Source organism: Leiobunum rupestre, chromosome 11, assembly GCF_980474605.1.
Source record: "Leiobunum rupestre chromosome 11, qqLeiRupe1.1.hap1, whole genome shotgun sequence".
In the NCBI taxonomy this organism is placed as follows: Eukaryota; Metazoa; Arthropoda; class Arachnida; order Opiliones; family Sclerosomatidae; genus Leiobunum; species Leiobunum rupestre.
The window spans coordinates 30,510,205-30,521,907 of record NC_143394.1 but is presented as its reverse complement, the minus strand read 5'-3'; the positions used below and the strand labels follow the sequence as shown (position 1 = coordinate 30,521,907).

General features: G+C 36.0%; 1 protein-coding gene across 2 annotated transcripts in view; it reads left to right on the top strand.

Annotated features, from left to right (window-relative positions):
* Positions 1 to 3,860: 3,860 nt before the first annotated feature.
* The window catches only part of sNPF (short neuropeptide F precursor), a 50,228-nt gene continuing 42,385 nt past the window's right edge, over positions 3,861 to 11,703 (top strand). For both annotated transcript variants that reach the window (XM_090163994.1, XM_090163995.1), the window contains exons 1-2: positions 3,861 to 4,078; positions 8,527 to 8,661. In XM_090163994.1, the coding sequence (XP_090020120.1) occupies positions 8,565 to 8,661 (97 nt within the window). In that variant the 5' untranslated portion in view covers positions 3,861 to 4,078; positions 8,527 to 8,564. The remainder of the gene's footprint in view (positions 4,079 to 8,526; positions 8,662 to 11,703) is intronic.

Below are 11,703 nucleotides of genomic sequence, written 5' to 3'. Positions count from 1 at the left end.
ACGTGAGCCAACAGCTCCCTACACTAACTATTACCGTTAACCTCACCAAGTTTTTATGGAAGTGGAAACCGAAGAGCTCGGGATGAAACCCCTAAAGCCCGTAGGGAGAGAACTTGCAAACTCAACGCGGAAGGAGTTGTTCCGAGTTTTCACACAGTGCTTCAAGCTGGGATCGAATTCGGCTCCTCTGGCGAAAGTGCTAATCATTCCACCACCCCGACTATTAATGACTCGAGAATATTTTACTTTTCAATGAGACCTTGTTTCACACTGAACCTTAGTTTAATAATATTGTAACTTGGCCTACAATTAATTTAGAGTTATGATTTTTTAAAGTAAGGTAATGTTAAGTTTATTGTACTTTTGAAAAGTTTACCATGAAAATAAAATTTTGTGCTATCGAGCCACTGGATTGTCAAAGGGGATGACGCGTTTTTTGTTACCGAACTGAGCAAGGTTTTATTAAAGAAAATTTCATTATGACATCAATTTTTGAGAAAATACGTTTTTAAGAATCGGGATTAAAACAAAAACATTACCCGCGTAAAAATTTAAAAACAATATTTATGACAAAATTGCTTTGCAGATCGTGTATTATTTTCAAATACAATTGTCTTTGAAAAATATAGCAATTTAGAGAGTTGCAATTTAAAGTTAGTTTTGATTTTCTATGGTAAAAAACTGTAACTGTAAGTTGCAATTATTTTGAAGACCAAACCTAGTAAATGAAAATTAAGAAAATTTCGAGTTAGTAGTAAGTATAAATGTTAATTGCGCACATACTGTAAAAATTACCCTTAAGTAAAGCTTACATTACCATATGAAGTAATGTAAATCAATATCAAATACTGAATTATCCGTAAAAATGGCGCTTACAATGTTTTGTCATGGGACAGCCAATTTACAGTCGATAATTCGCGACCGAAAACTATCGCTACGCCCCCTTTGGTTCACCATTGAAACCTAGAGGTATCTTCCCATCGCGCCGAATCCCATTCGACCGAATTCCGCCAATGTTTTTGATGAAATTAGCCCACAGGCGGGTTTTGTATTTTTCTAATCGACCAACGCAATTTTAAATTTTTACGCTAAATTTTTATGTCAAAAATAAATTGCTTAAAATTTGTATTTGTATCTAATAAAATTTAATAAAATAGCATAGTATAAAAACTGGGTGTCTAAATAATAACAATTTTTAGTTTTCGTCTGCTTTAAAAAATTTAGTGGAAATAGTTAGGCTTAGGAAAGGAAAGGAAATTTTGGTGGTAGTCTGCAAATGAGTTGACCACTTTAAAAGTTGCCTGGTTAGATTAGGTTAGGTTTGGTTAGGTAACACTGCGTGCTGTTCTGACAGATGCTGAAACGGATAAAACCGAATACTAAACCCGGAGAAGTGCGGGTTTTTCGGTCGAATGGAACAATCCCATTAGACCGAATCCTAAATCCGCCAAAGTGAGGCTTTTTTCGGTCGAATGGGATTGGGTTCGGTCGAATGGGGTTGGGTTCGGTCGAATGGGATTGGGTTCGGTCGAATGGGATTGGGTTCGGTTGAATGAGATTGGGTTCGGGCGAATGGGATTGGGTTCGGTCGAATGGGATTCGGCGCAATGGAACAGATTCAAACCTAGATAGGTAGCGGCTAAAGCAGACGCTATTAGTTTTTTGTGTTTTTCCTCATCGTAAATTTGACATTATGAATAATGATACTTCGTTTGCTTATATTTTGATAAGTTTAGTTGAGAAAAACACGTTCTTATACCCTTTTAAGTTGTCTGTAGCAGACGCTAGATCATCGGAGCTACCTCGGTTACGCCACCTAGACTCGTTTCTGTCGCATATTGAGAAATATAACCAAAAAGAAAGTGTATGAAATCGGCGCGTTCAAAAACTAAATTTATTTCATAAAGAAGAATTGTTATAAGTAAAATTTTAATTAATTTTACTTGACAAATCTTATACCTACACCAGAGGTTTTCCTTTTGAATGTTCACCAAAAAGCAATTAGGATTAGAGGGGTATCAAATGAAATTTCTCAATTACAGACTAAGTATGGATTCGATATCGGAAACCCTACTCCAAAACGATCATTTCAATTAATTAATTAATTGAATAAGAAAATAAAAAATGTTTAGTTCCCACTAAAGAGCGTAACGGCGTGACGAAAATGTTTACACCCATAATAAAAATTAACATTTTGACTCGCGCTAGTGGAAACTAAGCTAGTTTTCATCAGCGCATGTAACTCAATTTTGGTACGTACCATAATTTTTACTGGTGAAAAGAAAAATATACTCACTTAAGTGCTAGTTGAAACTAAGCCTATAATTCTTGGTTTCCACTAGGGAGCGTAACGGCGTAACTCTCAGCTTTGTCATGTATAAACATTTTTACGCGTGTGAAAAATTAAATTATGACGCACGCTAGTTGAAACTAAGTCTAATTCTTGGTTTCCACTAGCGAGCGTAACGGCGTGACTCTCAGCTTTGGGATGTACAAACATTTTTAAAATAAAATTATGACGCACGCTTGTGGGCAATAGGCTTAGTTTACACTAGCGAGCGTAACGGAGTAACTCTCAGCTTTGTCATGTATAAACATTTTTACGCGTGTGAAAAATTAAATTATGACGCACGCTAGTTGAAACTAAGTCTAATTCTTGGTTTCCACTAGCGAGCGTAACGGCGTGACTCTCAGCTTTGGGATGTTCAAACATTTTTAAAATAAAATTATGACGCACGCTAGTTGAAACTAAGTCTAATTCTTGGTTTCCACTAGCGAGCGTAACGGCGTGACTCTCAGCTTTGGGATGTACAAACATTTTTAAAATAAAATTATGACGCACGCTTGTGGGCAATAGGCTTAGTTTACACTAGCGAGCGTAACGGAGTAACTCTCAGCTTTGTCATGTATAAACATTTTTACGCGTGTGAAAAATTAAATTATGACGCACGCTAGTTGAAACTAAGTCTAATTCTTGGTTTCCACTAGCGAGCGTAACGGCGTGACTCTCAGCTTTGGGATGTTCAAACATTTTTAAAATAAAATTATGACGCACGCTTGTGGGCAATAGGCTTAGTTTACACTAGCGAGCGTAACGGCGTAACTCTTAAGCCCCATTTTCATGCTCGCTGGTAGCGGATAAAAATCGTCAAAATTCGCATCCGCCACTCGCAAGCGTGAAAATAAAGCTAAAATATCTGTTTGAAACAGATCGAAGCGGAAAGTGAAAAAGCGTATAGCTGAAGCGGATTTTGACGATTTTTACCCGCTACCAGCGAGCATGAAAATGGGGCTAAAGAGTTGTCACGTAAAAGATTTTTACACCCGTTATAAAAATAACATTTTGACGCGTGCAAGTGGAAACTAAGACTAATTTTTGGTAACGGCACCACTCTGAGATTTGGGATGTACAAAAACTTTCACACGCGTGAAGAAAAATACGTTATTACGCGCACTTGTAGAAACTAAGCTTTAGCCTTTGTCTGTACTACGTAAAATAAATTTGATCGTCAAGTAGCACCGCGCTTTTTTCTTCGAGAGGAATAAAAGCAAAGCAGCGCCGCATAATCGAGAATCAATTATAGGAAACAGCAATTGACAATAGCCCCCCAAAAAGTCTCCTCTCCGTGGGAAAACGCTCCGATATTGAGCCGAAATCGGCAGCTCTAGTAACTTTTCTCCGTGGCGCGGCCAAAACTCCGGCGAAGATCCGATCTGGGAGACGGAACGGTTCCCACCACTCGAGTTCCGTTAGCCTACAGGTGTCGTTACGTAGTCTGACGTCACCGGCGAGGAGGAGTGGCCACGCGGGGGAGTCGAAAACGATCAGCCATCGTCGTATATAAAGTTGGCTACCCGGCACTACGTCGAACACAAGAGGACCAAATTCCAAACGAAACACTCATTTCGGGAATCCAGCACGCCGAATCAGAGACGGAAAATTGACTTCCAAACAGATCAACTCGCAGTTTTTCAACGCCTAAACTGTCCCGACACTTAGAAAAATATACAGTTTAACTTTAACGTACTTTATTAAACAGTCCCCTCGCCAGAAACGACTGAAAACAGCGAATCTTAAGTAAGTTTGACTAACTTTGTGATTTCGTTTAGCGCTATTTTAAAATAGATGTCGACTTTTACGTCGCTATAATTCGTTTAAGTACCGCGAATAATCCGATAAAAATCAATAGATTAATACACTTATCGCGATCAAGGCGTATTTTTTCGCGTTAAATTTCAAAAAGCAGCTGGTTAGAACGATTACGGAGACTTATCGTTACGTAGTCTCTTATTTGCTTCGATCTCGCAAAACCCAGATTTTTTCGAGAATATTGTAGTTAGGCGGAAAAGGAAAAAAAAATCATTTCCTATAAGAAACTAGAATGTTTCCAAGACCATAAGATCGACGTAATATAAAATTGATGTTAAACGGTTTATTTTAGGCTGACGGTAAAAAGGAGGTACGGTATTGGTTTCGCGGTTTCAAAATGAAATTTTAACGTTCATAAGTGGTCAGCTTAGACACGCCATACGGACGTTGGCTCACGCGGATATTTGGCCAAAATTGACCAGTTTTTAGAAACGTTACTTTCAAATACAGAAATACCCTCATCGATATTAGTTTAAAATATTTAATTTATTAGTTTTTAAAATCAGATAAGTTGCCTGATTAAATTTGAAATAATGATTAAATATATTTTAAGTCAGTATCACGTTTTACAAGCTATAAAATTAATAATTTTGCTATATCTATTTAAAATTTTAATACTTTTAGATTTATCTCTAAAATATCACGGTTACTAACTACCTTAAAATGCATTCGTAAAGTATCTTTTATATAGAATAGAATATTATAATTACAATTTTCCGTATTCTGTGACGTACAGGACACGTGGGAGTCTAAACAATACGTGCGTAAAACGATAAAATATATGGATTATTGTATAAATAAGAATACACAAGATAATTGCCTCGTAGCACGAAATATTGAAAAACGGTGGTTCTATAACTTCGCTGATTGTTATTAGAGAGATTAATCTCGGGTATTAAACGTCTAACGACAACGAATGGGAGCGCTCTATATTATCGACATTCCATTTTAAATGTAAAGAGTAATTGAAAATACCCTATTGGCGTTATGATGAGGCTTAGACAACGAAATAAACGTCATAAAATGAATCGTATAGCCAAATTGATTTGCTCCACACGTTCTCCGTAGCCGTTTCATGCACTAACACAATCAACTTTGACATTAGAGACTTATGTGAGATTATTGACTGCAGTGTTTAAATTACTAAAAAAAGCCTTATATTTTAAGAGTAAAGTTTGATGTCTAGTATTTTACTACGGAAGTAGAGTTTTCGAAATTTTTAAGAACACGAAAAATGTAAAGTGCAAAAGTCAAAATAAACCATTTTATTTAAAAAATAAATAAAAAGCAAACAATACAATTTTGATTTTAAAAATTACTAAACCGATCAATTAATTTTTATTAAAAAAATTCAAAGAAGCAGACAATCTAATTTTGATTTTAAAAAATATTAAGAAGCAAACCAACCAAATATAAAAAATACTAAGAAGCAAACTAACCAATTTAAAAAAAAACTAAGAAGCATACAATTCAATTGGGATTTTTAAAAATACTAAGAAGCAAACCAACCAATTTAAAAAAAAAATACTAATAAGCAAACAATTTATTTTGATTTCAAAATTACAAAGAAGCATATAATCCAATTGGGATTTTAAAAATATACCAAGAAGCAAACCAACCAATTAAAAAAAATACTAATCTATTTTTATTTCAAAAATTACTAAGAATCAGACAAATTAATTTTGATTTCAAAAATTTCTAAGAAGCATACAATCCAATTTAAAAAATACTAAGACGCAAACAAACTAATTTTGGTTTAAAAAATACTAGTTAAGAAGCAAACATCCATTTTATTTTACAAAAATTTCTTAAAAGCAAACAAACCATTTTCGTCAAGTATAACTCTAAGCAAACAAGTCAATTGCGTTTTACATAATTTTCTTCGAAATAAATTATGCTCGACAAATTTGAACGGGACCAAAGAACAGGGCGAATTCAAATAAACTGCGGCGAAGAGTGAATCTAGCAGTGAGCCGTATATATTTACTCCTTATTTTAGATTTCTCGCGGGAAACATTACAGTCTTTTGGCAAAAACCTCCCATAAAATGGCCAGAAATATTTACGACTGCCCACGTTCCATTAAGTTCGCCCCCCCCCTCCGATATCTAGCGATGTTTAAGAGGCCGAGCCCTTCAGCCAAAACATCAAAAACTAATCGGAGTTCCCAAAACAAGCGAGTCAGGCCTCGAAATGCCTGAAATTCGAGTACTTGATAGGATCACGCTCTTCATTAAGTTAATGTGTGGCAATTAGCAAAGCGATTAACGACTTGACAGATGTTTGAAGTTCTTAAGAAACTTAAGAATGTTTACGCGAAGAGCGATAACAGGCGTAATATCGCGTACTTACGCCTGTAAAAGCGTTCTTTCCGCAAAGCATTGGTGTTCGGTCATAATTTACAATATTTTAGTCCATTCTTCATTTTTGCCGGAAGTCTATGAGGATGGTTTTCGAAATGATCCGGATTGGCAAATTATTTAGACGCTAACGAATGTTATGAATAAATTTATGAAGTCGAAATTTAACTAAAATTATTTAATTTACTAACTCGATAAGTCTCAGTAATTCTAGGCCCTGTTTTTTGGTGCAAATGAACCAAAAATGTTTAATGAACGAAATAAGACCCTGCAAAAACTACATCCAACCATAATAACTTAAAAACTCTTTGTAGGTTATTTTTTAAATTTTGTTTAAAACTCTACAGAAATTTATAACAGGGAACTTAAAAATGGACATTTGTAGTATGAAATTTAAAGAATTCTATTTATTTGGAAATAGAATAGAATACCAAAAATCTATTTTGGGGGCTGCTCTTACACTTGGCCTATCCGACCAAAAAATACTGGCACCGCCCTTGAACTCACGTGTAAAGATATGGGTATCAAAACCAACCGTAATGACTCTACATAAATGAAAAATCCTCCCATTTAATAACGGTGCCAAATTCACTCATCTAGGTATCGTGCATTGGACAAATAACGAAAAAGGGTTCTGACCTCTCGCCCGTGACACACCTTGTTCTTTTAATCAAACGCAATCAAGGCCCTCGTCAAATGAGAGGAGTCCCAACCCTTCCCAACCCCTGTATGTTTTTTTCGAGGCACTTGTACAACATTCCTCTCGAGCCCTTATTCGCCTCTCATCGCGACATCTAACGGCAAAAAAGATGGGGTGACCGAGGGAATGAAGGCATTCCCCAATGAATCGCGTGTTTCGCCCTAATGATACTTCGAAGTCAAGGAAAAACGGACCCCGCTATAACAGTTTCAAGCTTGTTTCCGCGACACTTAGCGAGTCTCGAGACTCTTGGAATTGACGGACTTAAGAGGCGCTACGATTAACGGCGCGTATGAGGTACGGGATACGTCGTCCAACTACCTTTGCCCGGTCCCTAGCGATAGTCGTTGGATTTAAGACTCGAGTTTCTCTTAATTTTTTTGATCGTATCCACTCTTGGAGGAAGCAATTGAAGTAGACACTGGCAATTATATATCTCATTTTCACTAGTTGCCTCTTAGCTCGTTTTCTTCTTCTTCTTTGTGTTTTCAGTTTTTAGCCGCTGCGCTGGGTCACCTGTTTTATTTTTCATTTAAGTCCCTCCCAAACGCGACTTGTAAGACTGACCAGATCCAGTATACGCAGTCTAGAAAAATTACACAAAGAAGATTTATTGAATTTGAGGAAAAAAAAGGTCTTAAAATGGCGGGAAAAAGAGCACGCGCCACAATTAAGAAACGTTGATAAATTGTTCGCCGGTTTCGTAAGATTTCGGTTTAAAATCCTGTTGGCATTAAATTTATCTCTACTCTAACGACTATAATTCCCTCGGGTTTAGTTAGACGTTACCAACCATTCCAAAATAATGATCGTCATTCGTTTTAAAACACAAGCTGAACCGTTACCAATTAAAGGGACTATCGTCCGCTAATAGGCACTAAGATTTGTTTTTAACGTAACTAACGCCAATCACCCTTAGCTTCTGTTAATTATGGTGGCGTAAATGTGAAATTCGATAATCAATCGTAAAAATTAATGACTTTAATTACTAGAGTATATAGCGGTTAGTTTTAGCTAGGAACAACAAACGCAAGGAGAACGCAGCTAGCCTTTAAACACGCTAACGTAATGTTGCGTACAAATTTCATTGGATTAGCCTTTACGCTGAACGTTTTACGGAAAGGAGGAAGACAATTCTGAATTTTCCCTTTCCGACGGCAGCAGGCGCTAAAGCGTCTAACCAATGAAAACTGTACGCGAGAAAATGAACGACTTTTGACGGGCTGCGTTCTCCTTGCGTGGGGTGTTGTGTTTGTTGCTCCTAGGTTTTAGAGTATCCTTCTCAATGATAACTGATAAATTTCTCTTATTTTGTAGCCCGCTAAGAAGAAAGCGCAGTTGTAAATCAATCAGCCATGACACCAGCCATGTTAAAAGTCTTAGCCGCCACCCTCTGCTTGTTCCTGGTGCTGCAAGAACTGGCAGCGGCTCCCAGCCTGTACGAGGATGAAAGTAAGTAGTCCCTGCCAAACTATGTTTCACTCTCGTCACCACGACCATCAAACAAGTAAACCTCTCGCTTCATAATTCATAATACACTTTCACGGTTATATAGCACGCTCAAATACACATCGTACACCCCTCCTACCAAACACTAACTACACAGCATGTCTCGAGTAAAACGTACTATTGTTTCAATGTTTCTGTCGCCTACTGCCACCTCACACTGTTAAAGGGGCCGATTTCACGGGGGTTTTCATCCTAGCGTTCGTCAAAGTTTTAAAATACCAAACTTAGATTGTAAATCAAAATAAATCCCTTACTGTTAAAATAGTTTTACCACTAAAAGTCCATTCACACGAGTGATAATTGTTGCAAAAACATTGTTGGCTAACATGGCCTGCAAACCGAGTTGCTCCGTGTGAAATAATTAAATATTTCCACAACTAATCGGACACAGAAATGCTTCGGTTTGACAAGTTTTAAACAACGACCGGTTTCTGTGCCCAATATTTAATTTTAATACAGTGGCGTAGCCAGGATTTGGTTCAGGGGGGGGGGACACTATTGAAAAAAAGTAAAAAAGTAAAAAAAAATTAAATGATTTGTACGTACGACCATACGTTTCGCCCCTGTTTTAATAATAGACGTGCAAATCCTTTTTATTAAACAAAACTACATTAAAATATGACTATTGACATTAATGTTAATTGGCATTGAACAGTAGTAGATGTATTTTTGTAAGAAATACTACTAAATACGATAAAACTTAATACGATAAAACTCGCTTGGTCACAAATGCAACCTGTTTCTACAAACCTGAGTCGCAAAATGTGTTCACCGACAAATTGAAAAAAATGTTGGCTCGTGTGAACTGACCCTTAGAAAGTTAATTTCAACTTGAAGTACCAGTCTTACAATTTGAGAAATGTATCGAAATATTTTTATTAAAACTATACATAAAATTATCCGTTATAAATGTAAACGCAGAAAATGGGAGTAAAAACTTTAATCGATATTTCAGAATTTTCCGTTGTCTAATATACATACGAGCAACAAAGTAAACCAGCTTTTCTCGTAAATAAAAACATGAGGTACGGGAAGGTATCGCGTAAATCAACCGGGATTTTATTCAATCTAACGCGGGAGAAATCCCAATAGGACATCGGCAACTGGCCCGCAAAGCCTACCTGTTGAAGAGCGGCGGAATAACCTTCTAACTATAGAACACCCATTTCCAAAATAAATGTAAAAATCCGAGAAAAAACCGGAAAGGGGACGTAAAAAAAAGAGTAGTGCCAGAAGCCACACTGTTTCTCGAATATATGAATAGTTGATGGTATCGGTCACATTTTGCAGACGCCGTAGAATAAAATATAGAAACCTCTGGGGTCTACGAAATGCTAACGTTCTCAAAGTAACGTTAAATTTCAATTTTCTCGCCTTTTACTTCTAAATCTAGCTTGTCTCGAACCATTCGGTTTGCAGTTGAAAAAATCAACAGCACATTTTTTAGCCATTTAAAAAGAAATATATTTGGTATACATAAAATAATTTTAATACATTTATCGGATTTAATTTCATAGATAATTTAATGAAACTTTCTTATACGGTTTATGTATACGTCGAGAAAAAACTCAATAATATTTGCTTTAAAAATTCAAGAGTGCCGCGTAATTTTTTGGGGCCGACTATCGGAAAACTGGCGTTTGGATTGAGTTTATGAATTATATAGAACCGCCCAAAGTTTGCGTTTGTTGATGAGAGATAGAAACTGATATCGTTATCTTTTTTTTTCGTTTGAAAATTGGATCGCTTGCCTTTGTAGTCAGGGTCCGTTACGTACTCGCTAAATAAACACTAGTTTTACTGGGATAGACCAATTCACAAATTGCTTACGGGGGAACTAGACATTTAGAGTGATACCCTTATAGATTCGCCAATTTAAGCTTTTGGCTTGAAGGGTATAAATATTTATTTAATATTAAAAACATTTCGAACACTATTTTAAGCGATGCTTTAAAAATAAAATTCAACTTAATTAAATTTAATCATAAAAATAAAATGGGCAATTTTGAAATAATTTAAAATATTTACCTTTGAAATAGTTGGCACCATCTGTGGTAATTAAAAATCGGATTCTAATAGCATCAAATAGGTACAGGTGTATTATTCTTTAAACTATAACTGAAGTAGGTGTAGTTGATATCTGTTACCTCCCTAATGTTTTTTGTCAATTGGAAACGCGAATGCCAAAATAATAGTAACTAAGGTTTTGCAAAATCGATCGAGATAAATATCGATTCATCGAGAGTAAAAAGGGCTATTTTTGAGAAACGATCAAAATTAATGTAGAAGTTATACACGTCAGGTTAAACCACCCCTCTGCTGTTGTAGGATAAATTTAAAATGGCGTATGGATCAATGCCAAACTAGTATTTTCCAATAACCATTATTTTTAAACTGAATTGGAAATATTTTGTAATATTATCTTTATAACCTGGCAATGTTGAGAGATAAATTTGACAAACGAAACCTTGCAATAATCACTAAGTCAGGTTGCAAACGGAAAAAATAGTATTGATTCAATAAATTTCTAACTTAAGTTTACTTATACAATATTTGGATGTAATCCAATGCCACGCAGCCTTGGCCTCTAAAATTGAACCTTAATATCAAATGGCCACGTACAAGAATATCGTAATAATATTCCTAATTACGAATAAAATAGACCCCATGCAAAGGCCCCAAAAGACCAAATTTGATATTCTTGTTTCTCATTTCTTATTTCTTCATATTCATTTTGGGATGTTGGGTGGATAAGGATCGTGGATTTTCAATGAAAGAAAATATGGGTAATCTCAGGGGTCGAGGAAGGGCTTAAGTTTCAGGCGCGTATAGAGAAATACTTCACCCATCTCAGTCCCATACGAGTATATCACTTTTAAAAAACTTCAATAACGGAAAAAAGATCGAAAATCTCGGTCAAGCAGACTTCCCAAAGGCAATTTCGACAAACGGAGAATTTGCGCAACTTTTCGAATTTCGATATTT